We start from the raw sequence: 16,446 nt of genomic DNA on the forward strand, positions 1-16,446 counted from the left end.
TGATCTGGTGATGGGCAGATTGGCAGACCGTAGAGACCTGGTTTGACATGGACAAGGAAGTGGAGAGAATAACTCCTAGGTTCTTTACTTTGTCCACTGGACAAGGCAGGGAGCCCAGTGAGGTGGGCCAGAAAGCAGGGGTCCAAAGTGATGGGCGGGGGGGACAACCCACCAACATCACCTCAGTTTTGTCGCCGTTAAGCTTGAGCCAGTTTTGGTCCATCCAAATGCCGACTGATGTCAAACAGTCATGAAGAGAAGCTGAAGCCTTGATATGATCCTGATCCAAACGGATCAGGATTTGAGTGTCATCCGCGTAGGAATAGCAATTAAGTCCATACGAACGGATAAGGCAGACCAGAGCCCATATGTAGATATTGAATAGAATAGGGGAAAGAGAGGATCCCTGGGGAACACCACAGGTGAGGGCACAGGGGACAGAAAGGAAAGGGGGCATGGCAAGGGTCTGAGTGCGGTCTGCAAGAAAGGAGGTAAACCAAGCCAGAACTGATCCAGAGATCCCGATTTGTGCTAGGCGAGAGAGGAGAATAGGATGGTCCACTGTATCGAATGCGGCAGACAAATCCAGCAGAATCAGAGCTCCAACTCCACCTGCGTCTGCGAGTCTAGACATGTCATCTTGCACTGAGACAAGCACACTCTCCGTTCCCCTACCAGGTCTGAAACCTGCCTGGGCAGGATTAAAGATCCTAGAGGATTCCAGAAAGGAGGAGAGAAGGGGTGTGACCAGAGATTCCAAGAGTTTAGACAAGAACGGGAGCAGGGATATGGGGCGAAAATTTGAGGGGATAGTAGGGTCGAGGGACGGCTTCTTGAGCAGGGGGATAACCCTAGCCGATTTAAGTTCCGGCGGGACCAGACCAGACTGGCATGAGTTATTTATAGCCATTGTGACGTCAGACAGAATGTCTGGAGCAATAGTCTTCATCATACTGGCCGGAATGGCGTCCTCTGGAGAGGAGGACTTGATTTTAAGAATCGCTGCTAAAACCTCTGCCTCAGTAAATAGAGGGAAGGTAGACCAGCTGGCCGGGGGATCAGTAGAGGTAAGTGGTACAAAGCAAGTAGTGCCGGCAGGTTGCATAGCAAGAGATGAGGCGATGTTAGATCGTATCGCAACGATTTTCGTAATAAAAAACGATGCCAAGTCATTGCATAGCTTTTGACCATAATGAGGCCCCAGTTACACAGAAAAGGAGGGACCTTCGGTGATGAACTGAAAAGACCAAACCGTCTAGAGTGAAATCCATGCTCTGGATGAGACCCGCTCCTCCTTCCCCCAACATTATCCACCCAGACTATATAATATGTGATTGTTTTCTGAAGGGAACATAACAAAGAAACAGGACTTGCATATGAAAACACATGCTGTGCGGCCCACCGCCATCTTGGTGGAAGAGATGAGGGCCTCTTGCGGTGCTGGAAATATCTCGTGGGCCAGGGCTGCACGCCAGGACTGCGCGCCGAGCTTTCACAAGCCTCCCCCATTGGTGGCTCTCCTTGGGCTGTGTTCGTCTGGGTCAAGGCTGCAAACTGTTCTTAGAATTCATTACCTCCATTTAGCTGCTCAGCAGCAACAGAATTGAAAACAATTACCAGACAAATGAGATGACAGAGAATGAGAAAAGGGGGAGGGGGAAGCAGACAAATGGAAAGAGGCTGGCCTGCATTTGTGGAGAATTGGGTCTGGCGGGGGAGCAGAAATTGAAACATGCATGGACCGACTGTGGGATGAAAAGAAAATAGATTTTATTTTAAATGCACCAAGAAGAAAATAAGCATGTTTGATGAGTCGAGCAACCTGAGACTTGTTATGGTGTAGTGAGTGGGGGCAGGAATTCACGGACTGTCTCTCCATCTTAATATTCTAGGACTGTACCATTGTTTGCATACGGGTTCTACGGAAGGTCCCATATAGCCATCACCAAGCAGGAAATTAAGAGATCTTCTACGGGTACTAGCTTGGGTGGTTGCTATTTGTTTGGATTGTGAGGAGACCCTTTACTTTTTTCCCTCGTGTGGGTACCCCTTCTGGGCTGCTGGATGCCCAGGCCTTTTGAGGGGTTCAACCCTGTATTTTAGGTGCCAATGTATTGCTAGGCCCCAGGAAGACATCATCACCACCCATAGGACAAGGTTTTATGATCCTCTGACTGTCTCCCTGCCACTCCTTAAGATCCCCGGGGGTCTTCAAGATGGCGAAGAGAGCTCTCTGTGGGGTGCTGGTATTAAAAATGACTTCTCCTTTGTTCTCTCACACCAAAAGACTGGTCTGGCTCTGAGGCTGCACTAAGATCCATGTTAAGGAGTGGCAAGTGTAGCCATACTTAGATAGTTTAAAGGCACCTATTCTTCTTATTGCATTGATCTGGTCTAGGAGGCAATAGCCTACCCTGCAAAAGAAGCTTTATTTACCCCTTAACCCACCCAATAGATCAAGAGAGTATTGGTAAATGTCACCAGAACTCAAGAGATGGCATTATTGGACATTTCTATCACATTACACATTTCCAGGCATGTTCTGGCATCTCTGGTCTTGCCTTTCCTATAGTTGGAATAACCTATTTACCACAATGACATTGTACCAGTGAATTTTTTGACCCTACTCTTCAAAGAATATCAGGCCAATCGCTCCACTCAACCCTAATTCTCCCGTTCCGGAGCCTCTACTCTCCCTCCTCCCCAATCCATCTTAGCTCCTCTGCTTCCCCCGCAGCCATATTTGTAAACCCCCTTGGGGCGCCCCCTATGCAGCGGGCTCTCTGTCTTTGTGAGGAATGTGACCATCCGCTCAGTGAGTGTTCGCTCGCCTGGACTTTTTTAAATTGTAAATGAAATTGAATGATGGTAGATCAACCTCTGGAAAATGGGTGGGGCTAATCCAAACACATTTTCCTGTGCTCACCGCACGACATACGCATAGACCTGCGTACTCTGGGTGGCAACAGCCTACAGACACAGTCCTCCCTGTCATATTTAGTTGGGATATGACAGGAGAAGTATAAGATGCATTTCCATAAGGGAAGAGCCAAACCTTCCCCCTGCCATGGCCAGTCTAAATAACTAACTAACAAAGACTCCATGGATCTTCCCTGGATCTTCCCTGTCCTTTTGTTGAGCGCTGTAGCTTGTGGTGGCAACTTCGCATACTAATCACAGAGTAATTCAAACATGCCCACATGGGGCCTGGCTACAGAGGCTAACAAAGGAGACAGGAAACCCCAACAACGTTTCATATGCAACTGTGTCAGCCTGATGCCAGCTCTCACCCTCAGTAGTGATTGACAGTGAAATGTCATGTCTGGGACTGCACGTTTACAGTAGTCATCTGCACAGGGAACCCCACTCAGAAGGTACTAACATGTGGTTTGACAGAGCCAGAAAGTCTGGTCTCGCTGCAGCTTCAAGGAAGACCTGGCGCTTTAATCAGGAACCACAGAGAGTTCCATTAACAAGAGAGACACTTTGATCCACAACAGACAGGAAGATGGATGGGACTTAGTATTACTTGTTTTCACCACTTTACCTTTTCTGTTGCAAAGCAGTCTAGTTATGACCTCACGCATACAGGAGATTATTGGTGGGGATACAGGATTGGTGCATTAAGGTAGGCTTATCCTACACCAATCCCTGCAGAACATTTGGTTTTAAAAGAGGGAAGATCCCCTCTGTTGGCACATCATTTGAAGACATGGCAAGGAGTAGCAAGAGGAACTCATCATTGGACCCTGGCTGAAGGTATATTCTGCCTTATATCTTCCGCCAGTGAAGGAAGGCTAGCACCTCCAATGGGGAAGCAAGTTCCCTCCACTCAACATCTCCCAAGGAACATAGGTAGATACCAATCCAGAAAACCCTCCAGCAGCTCCAGAGGCGGTACCCAGCCAGCACACAGCATGCCCTTCTAGGTTCTGCACCAAGCTTCCTGGGTGGGAAGTGCCAGAAAGTCTCTGAACCAAACCAAGAACACGGCCATTGACTGCAACACTCTCCTCAGCTTTGGGACGTCCGCCTTAAAGAATGACACAAGCCCAGTGAAGAAGCTTGGATGAGTGCATCGACAAGCATCAACCAGGGTCTGCCTTAAAGGACATTTTTGAGCCAGTCGAGCCCCTCAAGCTGCAACCGACTGTACCACTTACTGTTGTCAAGCCACAGTTGCTAACATCGTCTGAGATGTCTCGACCAGTGCTTCAGACCCACCAACCAGCAATGAGACAAAGATTCCTGACCCCAAGCCACCGTGTAGGCCAACCTGCATCCATCCAGCCTTGCTCGCCAAACTGCCTGCCGCCTGATACCCGCAGCTGTCTCCCATCTTGAACTCTGTCGCAGAAGCATCAAAGCGCACTGAAACTGATTTGATGCTGTCGAGCACCAAGAACTTCTACAAGCACAAGGTACATTGTGGTTCCGTCCCCATGGTCCTTCTCCAAAGTCCCCTAATGACATTTTACAACCTATTGCTCCCTTTGTGCTGAAACCAAGTATCCTTGAACTGTTGAGATTAATTACTTTACCAACTACCCTCCTGTCAGTATCCAGAGTGCATCCCCTTTCCTTCTTGGAGCTGTCTGTCCTCTACAGCCCTATACAGGGTGGGTTGTATTTTGTAGTGTGCCAGAACTGTCTGTTGTGATAATAATAAAGTAGATATTTGTATACAACCTTGACTGGACAGTCCCTTTTATCATTGGGTAATAATTGTATTTTCGCTGTGTTGCAACTAACCCACGATCCATGACCTTGCGGAGATAAGCCTGCCGTTCCGTCCACGTTACCAAAATTGGACATGGAGGTTTATAATTTGCTTGTGTTTCCAGTCTGTTTGGATTAATTCTGGTGTACTAGTATTTAGAAACCGGTATTCATCCCTGGACCACTGGTGCCCGGAAGTTGATTTGTCACAATATATCATATATATGGTATATGCTTAAACCACAAATATGTGGCTTGTCTGAAATGCGTACACATTTACCTTTCCTGCTGGCATGATCTACAAAGGAATGATGGCATTCTATGCTTAACAGCAGGCACAGCAAACTGTTATTCCCCATTTCATTCTCTGCACTCTGGGGGCTGCAATGGCAGCATACAAATTTGCCATTACAGAAGCCCTGCAGCGCAAAGAGAGAGCGTGTTCTGAACCATGCTCCTTCACTCCCCCAACGCAGCACAAATCGCCCATCGAAACGTGGACTAAGCCTATTTCTTATGATTGCAGAGACCAAGCAAAGGAGACGCAGCTTCTTTCTCCTGGATCTGAGTACAAAGAGATGCTCTGACCACTTAACGGTAATCTTCATTACACCTAGTCCTCCTCTTCCTTGTCATGGTCTTACTGGCATAATGGCAGTCTGCATTCCCCCTCTTATTCTTTCAAATCCCATTGAATTTCTTTTTTCGAAGCCCTGCATCCGAGGTATAATAGTGTTTGCCTTCCCGTGATCCTCCTGCTTCCTCCTATTATTTTACCAAATGAGTCGGGAATATTGGGCACCCCAGGGAGGTAGAGGTGGATATCAGGACTGTGACAAGGAAGAGAAAGACTAGTTTAAGGAAGATTACCAGTAAGTAATCAGAACATTGCCCCACATCCTCTCTTCCCTGTCGCAGTATTTATTCACACGGGGTGTCCCAAAAATCTGTGATTGTCCTGCCATACTCATAGATGAGGGCGACAACCCTAGAGGCAGTGGAACCCAGTGCACTTTAGTGCCATATGGATCAAATAGGAGGGGACCTTCCCCGGAGAGCAGCCTGCAGCACTGCAATGGCAAAATTGTGATCCGTTTGTCCCAGGGAGTGGGGCCGATAGTGATCAATGAACATGCTGGGCGTAGTCAAGATAGCATCCCTAGAGATGTCCATTAAGAAGGTACCTTAGCTTCCACCCAAGAGTTCAACCAGGTAGGGGGTAGCCAGCTAAAGTGCAGGGGAACGATATGGCGTCTTTAAGCCACCTGCTAATGGGGAGGCAGGAGGTCGTGTGTTCCCTTGTGGAAGCCCTATAGGTCCCATAGAAGCTGTTACATATGTTACCCCCAGAGATAGAGAACCAAGTGAATAGAAGCAACGGCAATGTCTCTGGACATGTGGAAAGTTGAGATAAACATTGGATGGATGAAGAGTCCTTGGCGGGTGAGTAAGCTGATTGCAAGGCGAGTGGCACCCGCCAACAGCATGTGAGTCGGGCGCTATGTGCTACAGTGTTTCCTGTTATCTGCCCTGCACATGCGTGTTACAGTCAGCTGCTGTCTTCATGGGTGAGCGCACTTACATCTCCTCCACACGTCTACCAGTGAATCTACGATGTCGCTCCTGCTCCTGACTCCATGAGGGCCTCAAATGGTTGCTGAACCTTGCTGGAGGCTCAGATCGTTTCCCAGGGCCCCGGGCCCCTGAAGTGTTCAGCTTCAGTTTGCCACCTTCTTACCTGGTAAGCTCTGTGGATGTGTCGTTAACTCCACCATGGCGCATGCCCAGCAGGGGCTGCAGGAGTCCTTCCGTCCTGGTGTAAGAAGGATTGCCTGTGGAAAGAAGAATGCAAGCCAAGCAAGCTGCCTTCTGAAGATTCCGGGGCACACAATTTTTTTAATGGATTTACAAGAATAACTGGGGTAAGTTAGGCCTTCATGTGAGTAAAGACTGTGACGCGGAAGAGAGAATGTGGGGTATTATTTCATTAACATGGCAAGAATAACCATACATGATTCCCACATTAAGAAACGACTTTGAAGGGTGATTTCTCCAAAATGGCCGAACCAATGTTATAAATATGTGGACTGGGCACCAGTTCTGCACTAGCTCTATGCACCTTTGAAATTTAGGGGAAATGGATTCTGACACTTCTGAGAACTCGGTCCTGCTGAATGTCCCACCGGACGCATAATGCATTTTTCCATTATTTCACACCACTTACACGGTGCGAAATCGTACAGCAATATTTACCAAGGCTCATAAGTCAAACAATAAGCGGCCAAAATATTGTTTTGAAAAGAGTGGTGAACATTACTCTTGTGTTGGTCAAGCTAGAAGCAGGCGAAACTGGATGTGCAAAGCATATGTAACCAAAACTGTAGGGCCAAGATTCTGACCCTCCAGGCTTACAAAGGTAAGTATAGGTCAGATGTGTTTGAAATAACAAGATTAAGGTGCCAGCGGGATTGGTAGTAAGCCAAATTAAAGCCTCATTCCAGCCTTAGGTCTCCCGCGATCGTTTCACAGTTCCTCACTATAAAACTGTTGCAACACATCACTGAGGGGGAGTCCAGGTAGACTGTGCCATTGTATGTGTGTGCGCGCGTGGAAAGCATGGTTCATGTATAGATTTGGATAAAGGGAGTATACAAATAGGGGATGATTTCCAAAAAGTGGTCATTGTGATTGGATTGAACAGAGAAGTGTGGATTGCATACATGGAGTGTGTGGGTCTAGTGCATGCGGCCATACAGCAAGGTTAGTGTGAAGAAATGTATGTGAGATCAGACATCAAACGAAGAAAGCTTTTTAAGAACTTCCATGAGAGAACAGAACTCGAAATGTCGACGATGGTGTATCCCCCAAATTCAGAGTTTGCTCCAGACCTACTTTGAGGCAACAATCAAGATGATCGAGACCTCAATCGGAGGCAACCTGGTAGAATCTCTATTCAGCACCGTCTCATTTCCTCGAACTAAGGCACCTTGATCCTGAAACTCAATGACGGGTCTATCCCAAGCACCCATTGAGTCCAGAAAGAATTAAGCCTCCAGTCCTATGTGCAAGCCATGCTGGACAATCATTTACAAGGAGTACATCAATAGTCTAACTTCAGACACCGTCCTGCTGGTTAATAATTTCTTCCAGTACCAAAATACCTTAAGTCGGCCATAACAACTCCGCTGTTGAAAAGAAACATTATCTGATCCCAAAAAACTAGCCAAATGTCACCACAAAAACTGACCTCCCTTACCAGAGTAAAACCAACTTCAGATCTACCTGAAAGCTAATCACTTCCTGTGGGACCATTGCTCGGTGTTCAGACCAATCAGAGCCGTGCCAAAATAGGAAAGGATCTGCTATCACCACTCGGCTGAGGACAGGCCTGAGTTCAGATCTCACTTCTCCTTTCAGACAGTGGAAGGAGAAGTGAGATAGAGGATAAAAAGCATATATATTTTTTTTTGCAAAGCATGATTTTTTCACCCTCCTTGGAACTGTGGGCTGGGGTTGCCAGGAACAGCTCTTTCGTGGATACGCTCTTTCATGTCGGAGCCGAGCCAGCAAATCCGGAACTTTCTCTATCCTTAAGGATCTCCATCGCTGTTTGATCATTCTCATGTGCACCCTGGTGAGGTCATCATGCTGCACCATTTGCAATCTGCTCCTCTGCATCCATCATAGCATTACCCTCTAGATCTGACTGCATACAGCCACTGCACATTTTAGAATATGTTGTATATTAACACGGTAAATTATGTAATTATAGACCGCTTGCTCCCTTTTATATGCATATATCTAGTTTAAAGATCCCTAATTGTATATCACCTGGGCACTGGTGTGCACTTCTTTTTGTAACCTGTGTAACTATAACCTGAAAGTATTCATGTATCCTCCTGTATTCTGCGCCCTGATACCCTAGGGTCTGGTGCGCTTTGCAAATTAATAAACAAACAAACAAATAAACAAGCAATTCAATTTGCCGTCTGCTGAGAAACAGCCAGGATCAACAACACTGAATTAAACAAGTGTCCTCAACCACATATGTTATTGAAGGAAAAGCCAATACCTGAGCTGGTGCATCTCCAAAATGGAAGCTTGAAGAGGTGAAGAAGGGTGCAACTTTGATTTTTACTGGCCCCAGAGTTGGGACTCTTCCTGTGAATGTAAAACATTTTGCCGTCTAACCCGACGGGAGCTCTGCTTCTCCCAACGAAGTGTCTCTGATAACTCATGATGCTGAGGCAGTTCCTTCTACTCCCCAATACATATCATCGAATCATACACACAGAGGCACTGGTATTCATAAATCCATTCATTCTGGTATCAAGCGACCAGACGTTTACCTTGAATAAGTCGGGCAGCATCCCCCCCCGCCCTGAAGCAAGGAACCACGTGGAAAATGCCATACCCTGTCCATATCCTGTCAATAAAGCCTTTCCAAGGTTGGTCCCACGCTGAAGGACTGGGCGGAAACACAGATGTGGCAGCGCGACACTAATCGCTCAGTCTACATTCAACAACACGAAACACAGAGGCTACACGATCCAACTAGTGATCTCCTGCCCAGAACCCACCGTTAGGGATCAGATCCAGTCTCCCGCCCTTCAAAAGAAGCCCTGAAAACACCTCTTTTTAAGGGGGTTATTGACGCAGATACAGGCACAAACCCCAATTCCATCCAAGTGCAGCCAGACCAACCACCTTCACCTGCCCAAAGGAACCTCTTTACAAGGGGGGGAGGGATGGCTAATCCTGCCTCCATTGGCCTCTAAGCAGGAGTTCCCTACCTGCTGCAACGATGTACACTACCTCCCTGCGATGCAAAGCGGCCATAAGGCAGTATATCGGTGGACTACAAAACAAAGATCTAAGTGAGAGAGCTCTAAGCTCCATGTTTATTGGTTAGTGGCATTCTGGCAAGAGTAACTGAATGTACCAAACCATAAGTAGACTGGGAATCCCCATCAATTTGCTCACAACCTTTCCAGATTCAGCATTGGGAAAGTATGAGGGAATGGAAGAGGCCGCAGAGTTGCATACCTTGAGAGGCATTGAGTAAGGAAGTCCCAACTATGAAGTAATGGGAGAGACTACAGAGTTGCAGACCTTGACAGCCATCCATTAAGGATCTCCCAAATATGCAGTAGTGGAAGAGACTACAGAGTTGAATGCCTTGCGAGGCAACGAGTAAAATGAAGTAATGGAACAGACTGCATTGTTGCATACCTTGAGGGGCATTGCATCTACAGACAGACCCTGGCCTTGCCTGGTAGCTATGGCCAAAGGATGATCACTAATAGGACATCTAAATCTTGGAAGTTTGCGGAAAGGGGGAAATGAGAATTACAGAGATCACGATTAACAGGAATGGCCCTGCACCTGCTGGGGATATCCAGTCGTCTTCTATACCCCTTACTGCATGATCAAACACTCACTTCCCTCGGCTTACTCTGAGAGAGACACTGAGAGTAGGTGTGTGAGCTTGCAGACTCATGCCCGCAGTGAGTTAGGTGATTGGGTGAGATGGTTGAGCTAAGTGATTGAGGCTTGTGAATGAGGCGTGGTGATTAAGGAGTGAGTTGAATGCAAAGGGACACAGGTGTGGGTAGTGGTTTGTAAGCAGCTGCAAGAAGGGAGTGCAGATGTTTTATATCAAATGGACGGGTTGTCTTATTTGACTTGCTGTAGATAAAGTGTTCTAGGAAATCCATTGTCAACAAATAATAAGTAATATCTCTCCCTCCTCCAACGCCCTTTCTCTTCTCCATCTCCCCCTATTCATCCATTTAATGTCCACCCATCACACCTATCTGATCCACTCTCTGTCCTTACTTTCTCGCGTTTCTGTTACCTGTCTTCTCTTTATTAAACATTCTCAATCCGTTCTGCACATGGCCCCTGAGTCACCTCTTTCTGTCACACATTCCTCTTATTCTCCGCCTATTCTACTCCTCTTCCTCTCCTCTGCTCCCACTGCCCCTTCTCCTCTCATCCCTCTCCCTGCACGCCTGCTTAACTTCCTCCCTTGTCCTATTTCTGCTTCTATTGTCTTTCCATCCCTTGTGCATTGCTCCTTTCTCACTGTCGGTGTCTCTTCCTATCGCTCTCCCTTTCTGTTCTTTCCACTCCCCATACTTTTTTTTCTCACACACATCTTGCCGTGCCTTTTACTTTCCGATTTCCCTACACACTTCTGCCTCTCTTCGCCTTTCCCCGCCTTCTCGCCCCTCCCCCCTATCTCACCCCTACTCCTCCCTGACTTTCTTGCTTGTTTTTTGCAGGTTGTTACTCTTCTAAATGATCTCTACACCTGCTTCGATGCCATCATAGACAACTTTGACGTGTACAAGGTAATGTACGTTTTCACTCGGAGCTCCGTAAGAGTAACGTGTACACAGCATGTCGACACACAGACACATGCGGAGACACACAAACACACAAACATATGGCAATACACAGACGCAAAAGTGAAAACACAACGACACACAGGCACAGTCAAATACTGCAGGCATTCACAAACACACACATTAACGTACCTACCACAATGATTAGACACGCAATCCCTGACAGACAAACCACAGTCTCCCATCTGCATTTCGTCACACTCACTGATTACAAATCATGCTGTGCGGTCACGATGCAAGTGAACAGACAATGGTGGGCACAAATATTGTTCCTTGAATTTGTGGACAGATGTAATCTGTGCGTGGCGTGCAAATTAAGATTGTTGTGTTTAATTGCATCTCTGTGTTATTTGGATCTAGTGATGGAAAATTGCACAAAGGAATATTGCAAGTGGCAGCGCTCAATTAGGCAGGCTAACACGCTCCACTTGTCATTTGCATTTATTTACTTTTTGGAAATGTGTAGCCTATGGGCAACATGTTAGCAGACGTTCGATGTAAAACATGGAATAGCACATACCAATCTGTACACGTAATCCAGCCCCCCTCGTGCAGCGATCCCTAGTAAAGCCCATTCTGTGGGTATGACACTTTGGTGACCCACCAATGCCAACCACTTGCTCAAAGTCATGCATGCACACATTCACACCCGCCACCACCCTGGGCTGTCACCTCACAATACAGAACTCCACAGAGGTTCGGCAATCGTACACAAGTATTGTTATTACGTCGAGTGTGTTAGGCCTGCACAAAACTCCCCTTTGCTCGAGCCAACCCTTACATCGTTGACTTAAATAGATGAATATACGGTTACTGGGATGCTCTGGGTTCAGCATGCGCGAGCCCCAGTACCTTAGATGGGGAGGTGTCAATTCTCCAGTGCTACAGGTACGGGGGCATCCAGGTGTGCATGCAAGATTTCAAGGCAGTCACTGTGGTTCCTAAGTGCCAAGGACGAGTAGGCTCGTGCTTTTTGCATAGACTTGCATAATAGCCTGGCAGTTAAGGGGTTAAGCCCTGATCTTTTCAGGGCACTAGTCAAGTAGGCTGCAGAGCAGAGGTAAATTCAATGTGTTAGTAATGTGAACGGTTGGAGGGAGATCGTGTTTTCAGTAGTTTTATCCTGGCAGCTGGGGAGTAGAGCAATGCAATGTGGGAGCTTAAGGTCACTGTCACAGAGAACCCCAAGCTTGCAAGCCTTGGGCGATGAGGTGAGGAGCTCAGAAGGGAAGGTCAGTGGGGGGGCCGAGCTGGAACAGGGCATTGGGAGCTAGGAGGTAAATGACCATGGTCTTGGGATCATTGAGCATTAGGCACCCAAGTATTATCCGGTGACGGATACGGCAAGACAATTAGTTATACAATAGAATAGTTCAAGGGTGAGGTATGGAACAGAGAAGCTGTTTTCTGGGTGTTGGCAAATAGGTGATAGGAGTAGAAGAAGGCAGAGATTAGTTTGCTTGGAGAGGAAGAACAGAACCCTGGGGAACCCTCACTGGGAGGGGTGGGAGTAAAGGTGCCAGTGTCCACAAGACAGACAAGGACCAATCTGATCTCCCTGCCACCTTGAAACTCCGGTTCCGGAAGCACCTCAAGACCTCCCTCTTTGCTTCTGCCTTTTCCACTCTTCTCCCCTGCTGATCTGTTTTCTCTCTTGGCACCGTTCACCTGGCCACCCTCTGTCCTTCGGACACAGGTACCTGCTCACCCTGCCACCCTCCTGCATTGCCTCCTGGCCACCTCCTGCACTGCAGTCTGTATCTGTACCCATACAGTCCCCCACCCACTTCTCTTCTGCACTTATCAGATACACCCGATCTGTTTAACCTAGCACTTGCCACTTGCTGGCTGCTCCGCCACCTTTAATTTTTATTTATTTATTCTGTTCTGCACTTTCCTCTTTTCCCTTCCATACACTTTACCCCCTTTTTCCCCCTCCACGCACTTGCACGTTCTCAATGTTACTGGGCCTAGTAAGATCGTTGATTTTGTTCTCCTCTGTTCCCCTCCCTTTGCCTGGTCGCGCTCTGAAACACTATCATTTAATTTCATTGGGAGGTGGCAATCCAGCCAGGGCCAGAGGGACTGATGACAATGTTTGAGAGAAGAAGTAGGATAGAGGGGCGATTAACCATGGTGAAGCCAGCAGGGACACCAAGGAGGAGGAGAATTGAGGAGAGTTTGGAGCTGTAGGCAGTTGAGAGTAAGTTGGAGATGCTAATGACTGATGTTTCTTTGGCGTACCTACTGAGGAACCATGATTGGAGGGCGACACAAAATCCATAGGTCTCTAAGTATGGAGTCATACAGTTATTCACTACACACTACAGGGTTTTGGAGTAGTGTGGACAGAGAGAGTGAAGCTGATAATTTACAAGGTTATTGAGTCTAGCAGAGGTTTTGTTTCGGATTGGTGGAGGAGTATGTATTTTATAAGAAGCAGGGAAAAGCCCGGAAGCAGGATAGAAGATAAGTAAGTGGTGCTACTTCCTTGATTAGATGTGGGAAGGTGTCCTCGGGAACACATATGGGTCGACAGCTGAAAGGATGGGTGCCCGCTCAGTAGGGCTAGTGAGAGAAATGGTAACAAAGAGGTAGGAGTGGAGATAAGCAATAGGAGTAGGAGAAGAAGAGGGTGTAGGGGGAGGGACAGGAGGAACTCTCCGAGTATTTTTGATTTTTGAGATTTTAGAAAAAGTAAGAGTCAAAGTTGCTTGTTGGGTGGGAGTGAGGGAGGGAGGGAGGTAGGGAGAGAAGGAGGTGAGAGGATAGGATACAAGGATGCATAGGGTGCACGGCAAGAGACGAAGAGAGCAGGCCAGCGGGAGGTAGCCCTGCATCTAAGATGAAGCTGTGTTATCATCCTCAGCTGGCGGATGAGGACAATGACCCATAGCTGGGAATGTGGGTGACCACACTACACAGATGACATTCAACTCGTGTGTGGATATTCATGCACCACGGCGAGAGACACACATAGCCACGAGCATGCAGTCACATAGGATGGTCAAATGACCATGCAGACCACAAAAGAAATATAATGGTCTCTTGGCCATATCTATACAATAATGAGAACACCTACAGACACATGGACATGCACACCCAGTAATGGGCACACATGCATACAAATGAGGATGTGCACAAGTGGAAAATGCGTATACCACGATGGACATATATAGGGTCACATGTAGGGTCTCCCACCCAAATGCGCACACATACAAGCTCATGTACAAGCACATACCATGATTTTCAGCAGCACCTGTTGTTATAAGAGGTGGCAGCGTTCTTGTCCTTTTGTGACACTCAAGCTAGCTTGTCTTATTGTCCTCTCTCACCCCCAGGTGGAGACCATCGGCGATGCCTACATGGTAGTGTCAGGTTTGCCAGTGCGCAATGGAAAGCTGCACTCCAGGGAGATCGCCCGTATGTCGCTGGCCCTGTTGGAGGCGGTCAAGACCTTCAAAATCCGCCATCGACCGGACCAGCAGCTCAAGCTGCGCATTGGCATACACAGTGGTAAGCAACGCGCGCCCGGCGCCACGTTACTGCTTCCGGGGGCAAAGGTCATATCACTACCGCCGACAGCTTGGATACTGGGTAATAATATCAGCAGCTGCTGAAACAAACACGCAGCAGGCCGGCGTGCTGACGCCATGATGGTGGTGGTGGAACCGCAGCCTCGACCAAACCCCGCGTGGGCTCTTCCTTTCGGTATTTCCTGGTCTTTGGTCAGTGGACAAATTCATCCTGCGGGGTTGGGACTCTATGGACCAGGCTGGATGTGGAGTTTAAGAGCAAGGTTCTCCTTCCCTCCAGTGCCCACACAAGTGGAAGGTGGGAGACCTTATGGAAGCAAAAGTGGAGCTGCAGGTCCAATGGGGGGAAAGCTGCCGGGAACAGGCTGGGAAATATACTTATCAGAGAGGATTGTCGGCCGGGCTGCAACATATTTATTTCCGTGATAACTTACCCGTTTTACGGCTAACTTTAGGTGATTCCCCCCTCCATCTAAGCCTTTTGTTCCCTCACGGTCCTATGGAACTATCAGTACAGGCCGGCAGGTGCATGTGTGTAATTCTCCACAGAGCAACACAGGAGAGTCAAACTGACTAGCGGTATTTGTAATAGCAATGAGTACCCACAGGCAAATGTCATACGTAGATATATAAGTATGAACATAATTACATATGTTGTTAAAAAAAACTGCTCTCACTGGATCTCTGTGCCAATAGCTCAGGGGTTGTGAGATGGGAGACCTAATCACCACGCCCCTAACCCCTTGGAAAGGCGCCACCCAGAAGCAGACTGTATGTTCTACTCATAAAGATGGCCGCTCTCAATACTGACAGCGTGGAGTACAGAGGAGGGAGTGAGGCGCTTACTCAATCACTGGCGTGTTGAGGCTGCATGCTCCCCTAAACCACCCCTTCGAGCTCCACCCCTTCTCTAGGCCCCACCCCATGTTATCTAAAAGGTATAGAAGCACGCAAATTATTGAAGGGGAAAATCCATTCTTATAACAGGATTTATTGGGTTTTTTTCACCACTGTGCTGAGTAAATATTGACCTGTTTTTTGCTTTTTGCAGCTGTTCTCTATAGATTGTGTTCTCCCAGCTTTTGGGAGTAAATTCATTTAGCATGGAAACCAATATTTCTGCACAAACACGCAGTCGTTAATGTCAGTTAACAAAGAAACCAAGTGGGCTTGTAGGCGCAGAAATGGTTCGAATTGGAACATTGATGACCGCGTAGGAGCAGTAACCAAGACTTCACCCTTGTTACTGGACACTCGCACACCTTTCATATCTATTCTTACACACAGTGTGACACACTCAATAAAGAGCCCCCCCTGGACCACAAATATATGTGCCCTCCCACCTCTTCCCCCAAGCCCACCTACCCAAGCCTCCTTATTAGTTGAGAGCTGGGCTTGGGGGAAGGGCTGGGAGCACTGCAGTCTATTTGCAGGCCCCTCTCTGTGAGAAAGAAGCAGGACATACGTTCTAACAAGCATTGGCAACGCCAATGTTTTGGCTCGTGTGCAGCGATGGGAACAGCAACATGCAACATTTTGCAAGTGGCTGGGCATATAGTAGCAGTGCCTGCCAAATGCCTCTCTAATACCTCTACACAAACTGAAACTGTTGGCTTTGCCAATGCTTGTTTTGAACAAGACTTTGCTGAAGGACACGCATACTGCTTATAAATTGAGACGCGGAAAGCAGACCTGGTTAAGACATTTTTATTACACCAGTCGAGCGTTTACAGCTCCAATTAAGCCATTGGCTGCCAGAAGACTGCTTTGAAAACACATTG

The 16,446-nt window shown here is 47.6% G+C and overlaps 1 protein-coding gene across 1 annotated transcript in view; it reads left to right on the forward strand.

Moving 5' to 3' along the window:
- NPR1 (natriuretic peptide receptor 1) overlaps nucleotides 1-16,446 on the forward strand; it is a 1,222,629-nt gene that overhangs the window by 1,161,722 nt on the left and 44,461 nt on the right. Inside the window, exons 18-19 of the mRNA XM_069651231.1 lie at nucleotides 11,007-11,075; nucleotides 14,471-14,645. Of these exons, the coding sequence (XP_069507332.1) occupies nucleotides 11,007-11,075; nucleotides 14,471-14,645 (244 nt within the window). The remainder of the gene's footprint in view (nucleotides 1-11,006; nucleotides 11,076-14,470; nucleotides 14,646-16,446) is intronic.

The sequence above is a fragment of the Ambystoma mexicanum genome, chromosome 1p, assembly GCF_040938575.1.
Source record: "Ambystoma mexicanum isolate Mex_15411 chromosome 1p, UKY_AmexF1_1, whole genome shotgun sequence".
NCBI classification, from domain to species: domain Eukaryota; kingdom Metazoa; phylum Chordata; class Amphibia; order Caudata; family Ambystomatidae; genus Ambystoma; species Ambystoma mexicanum.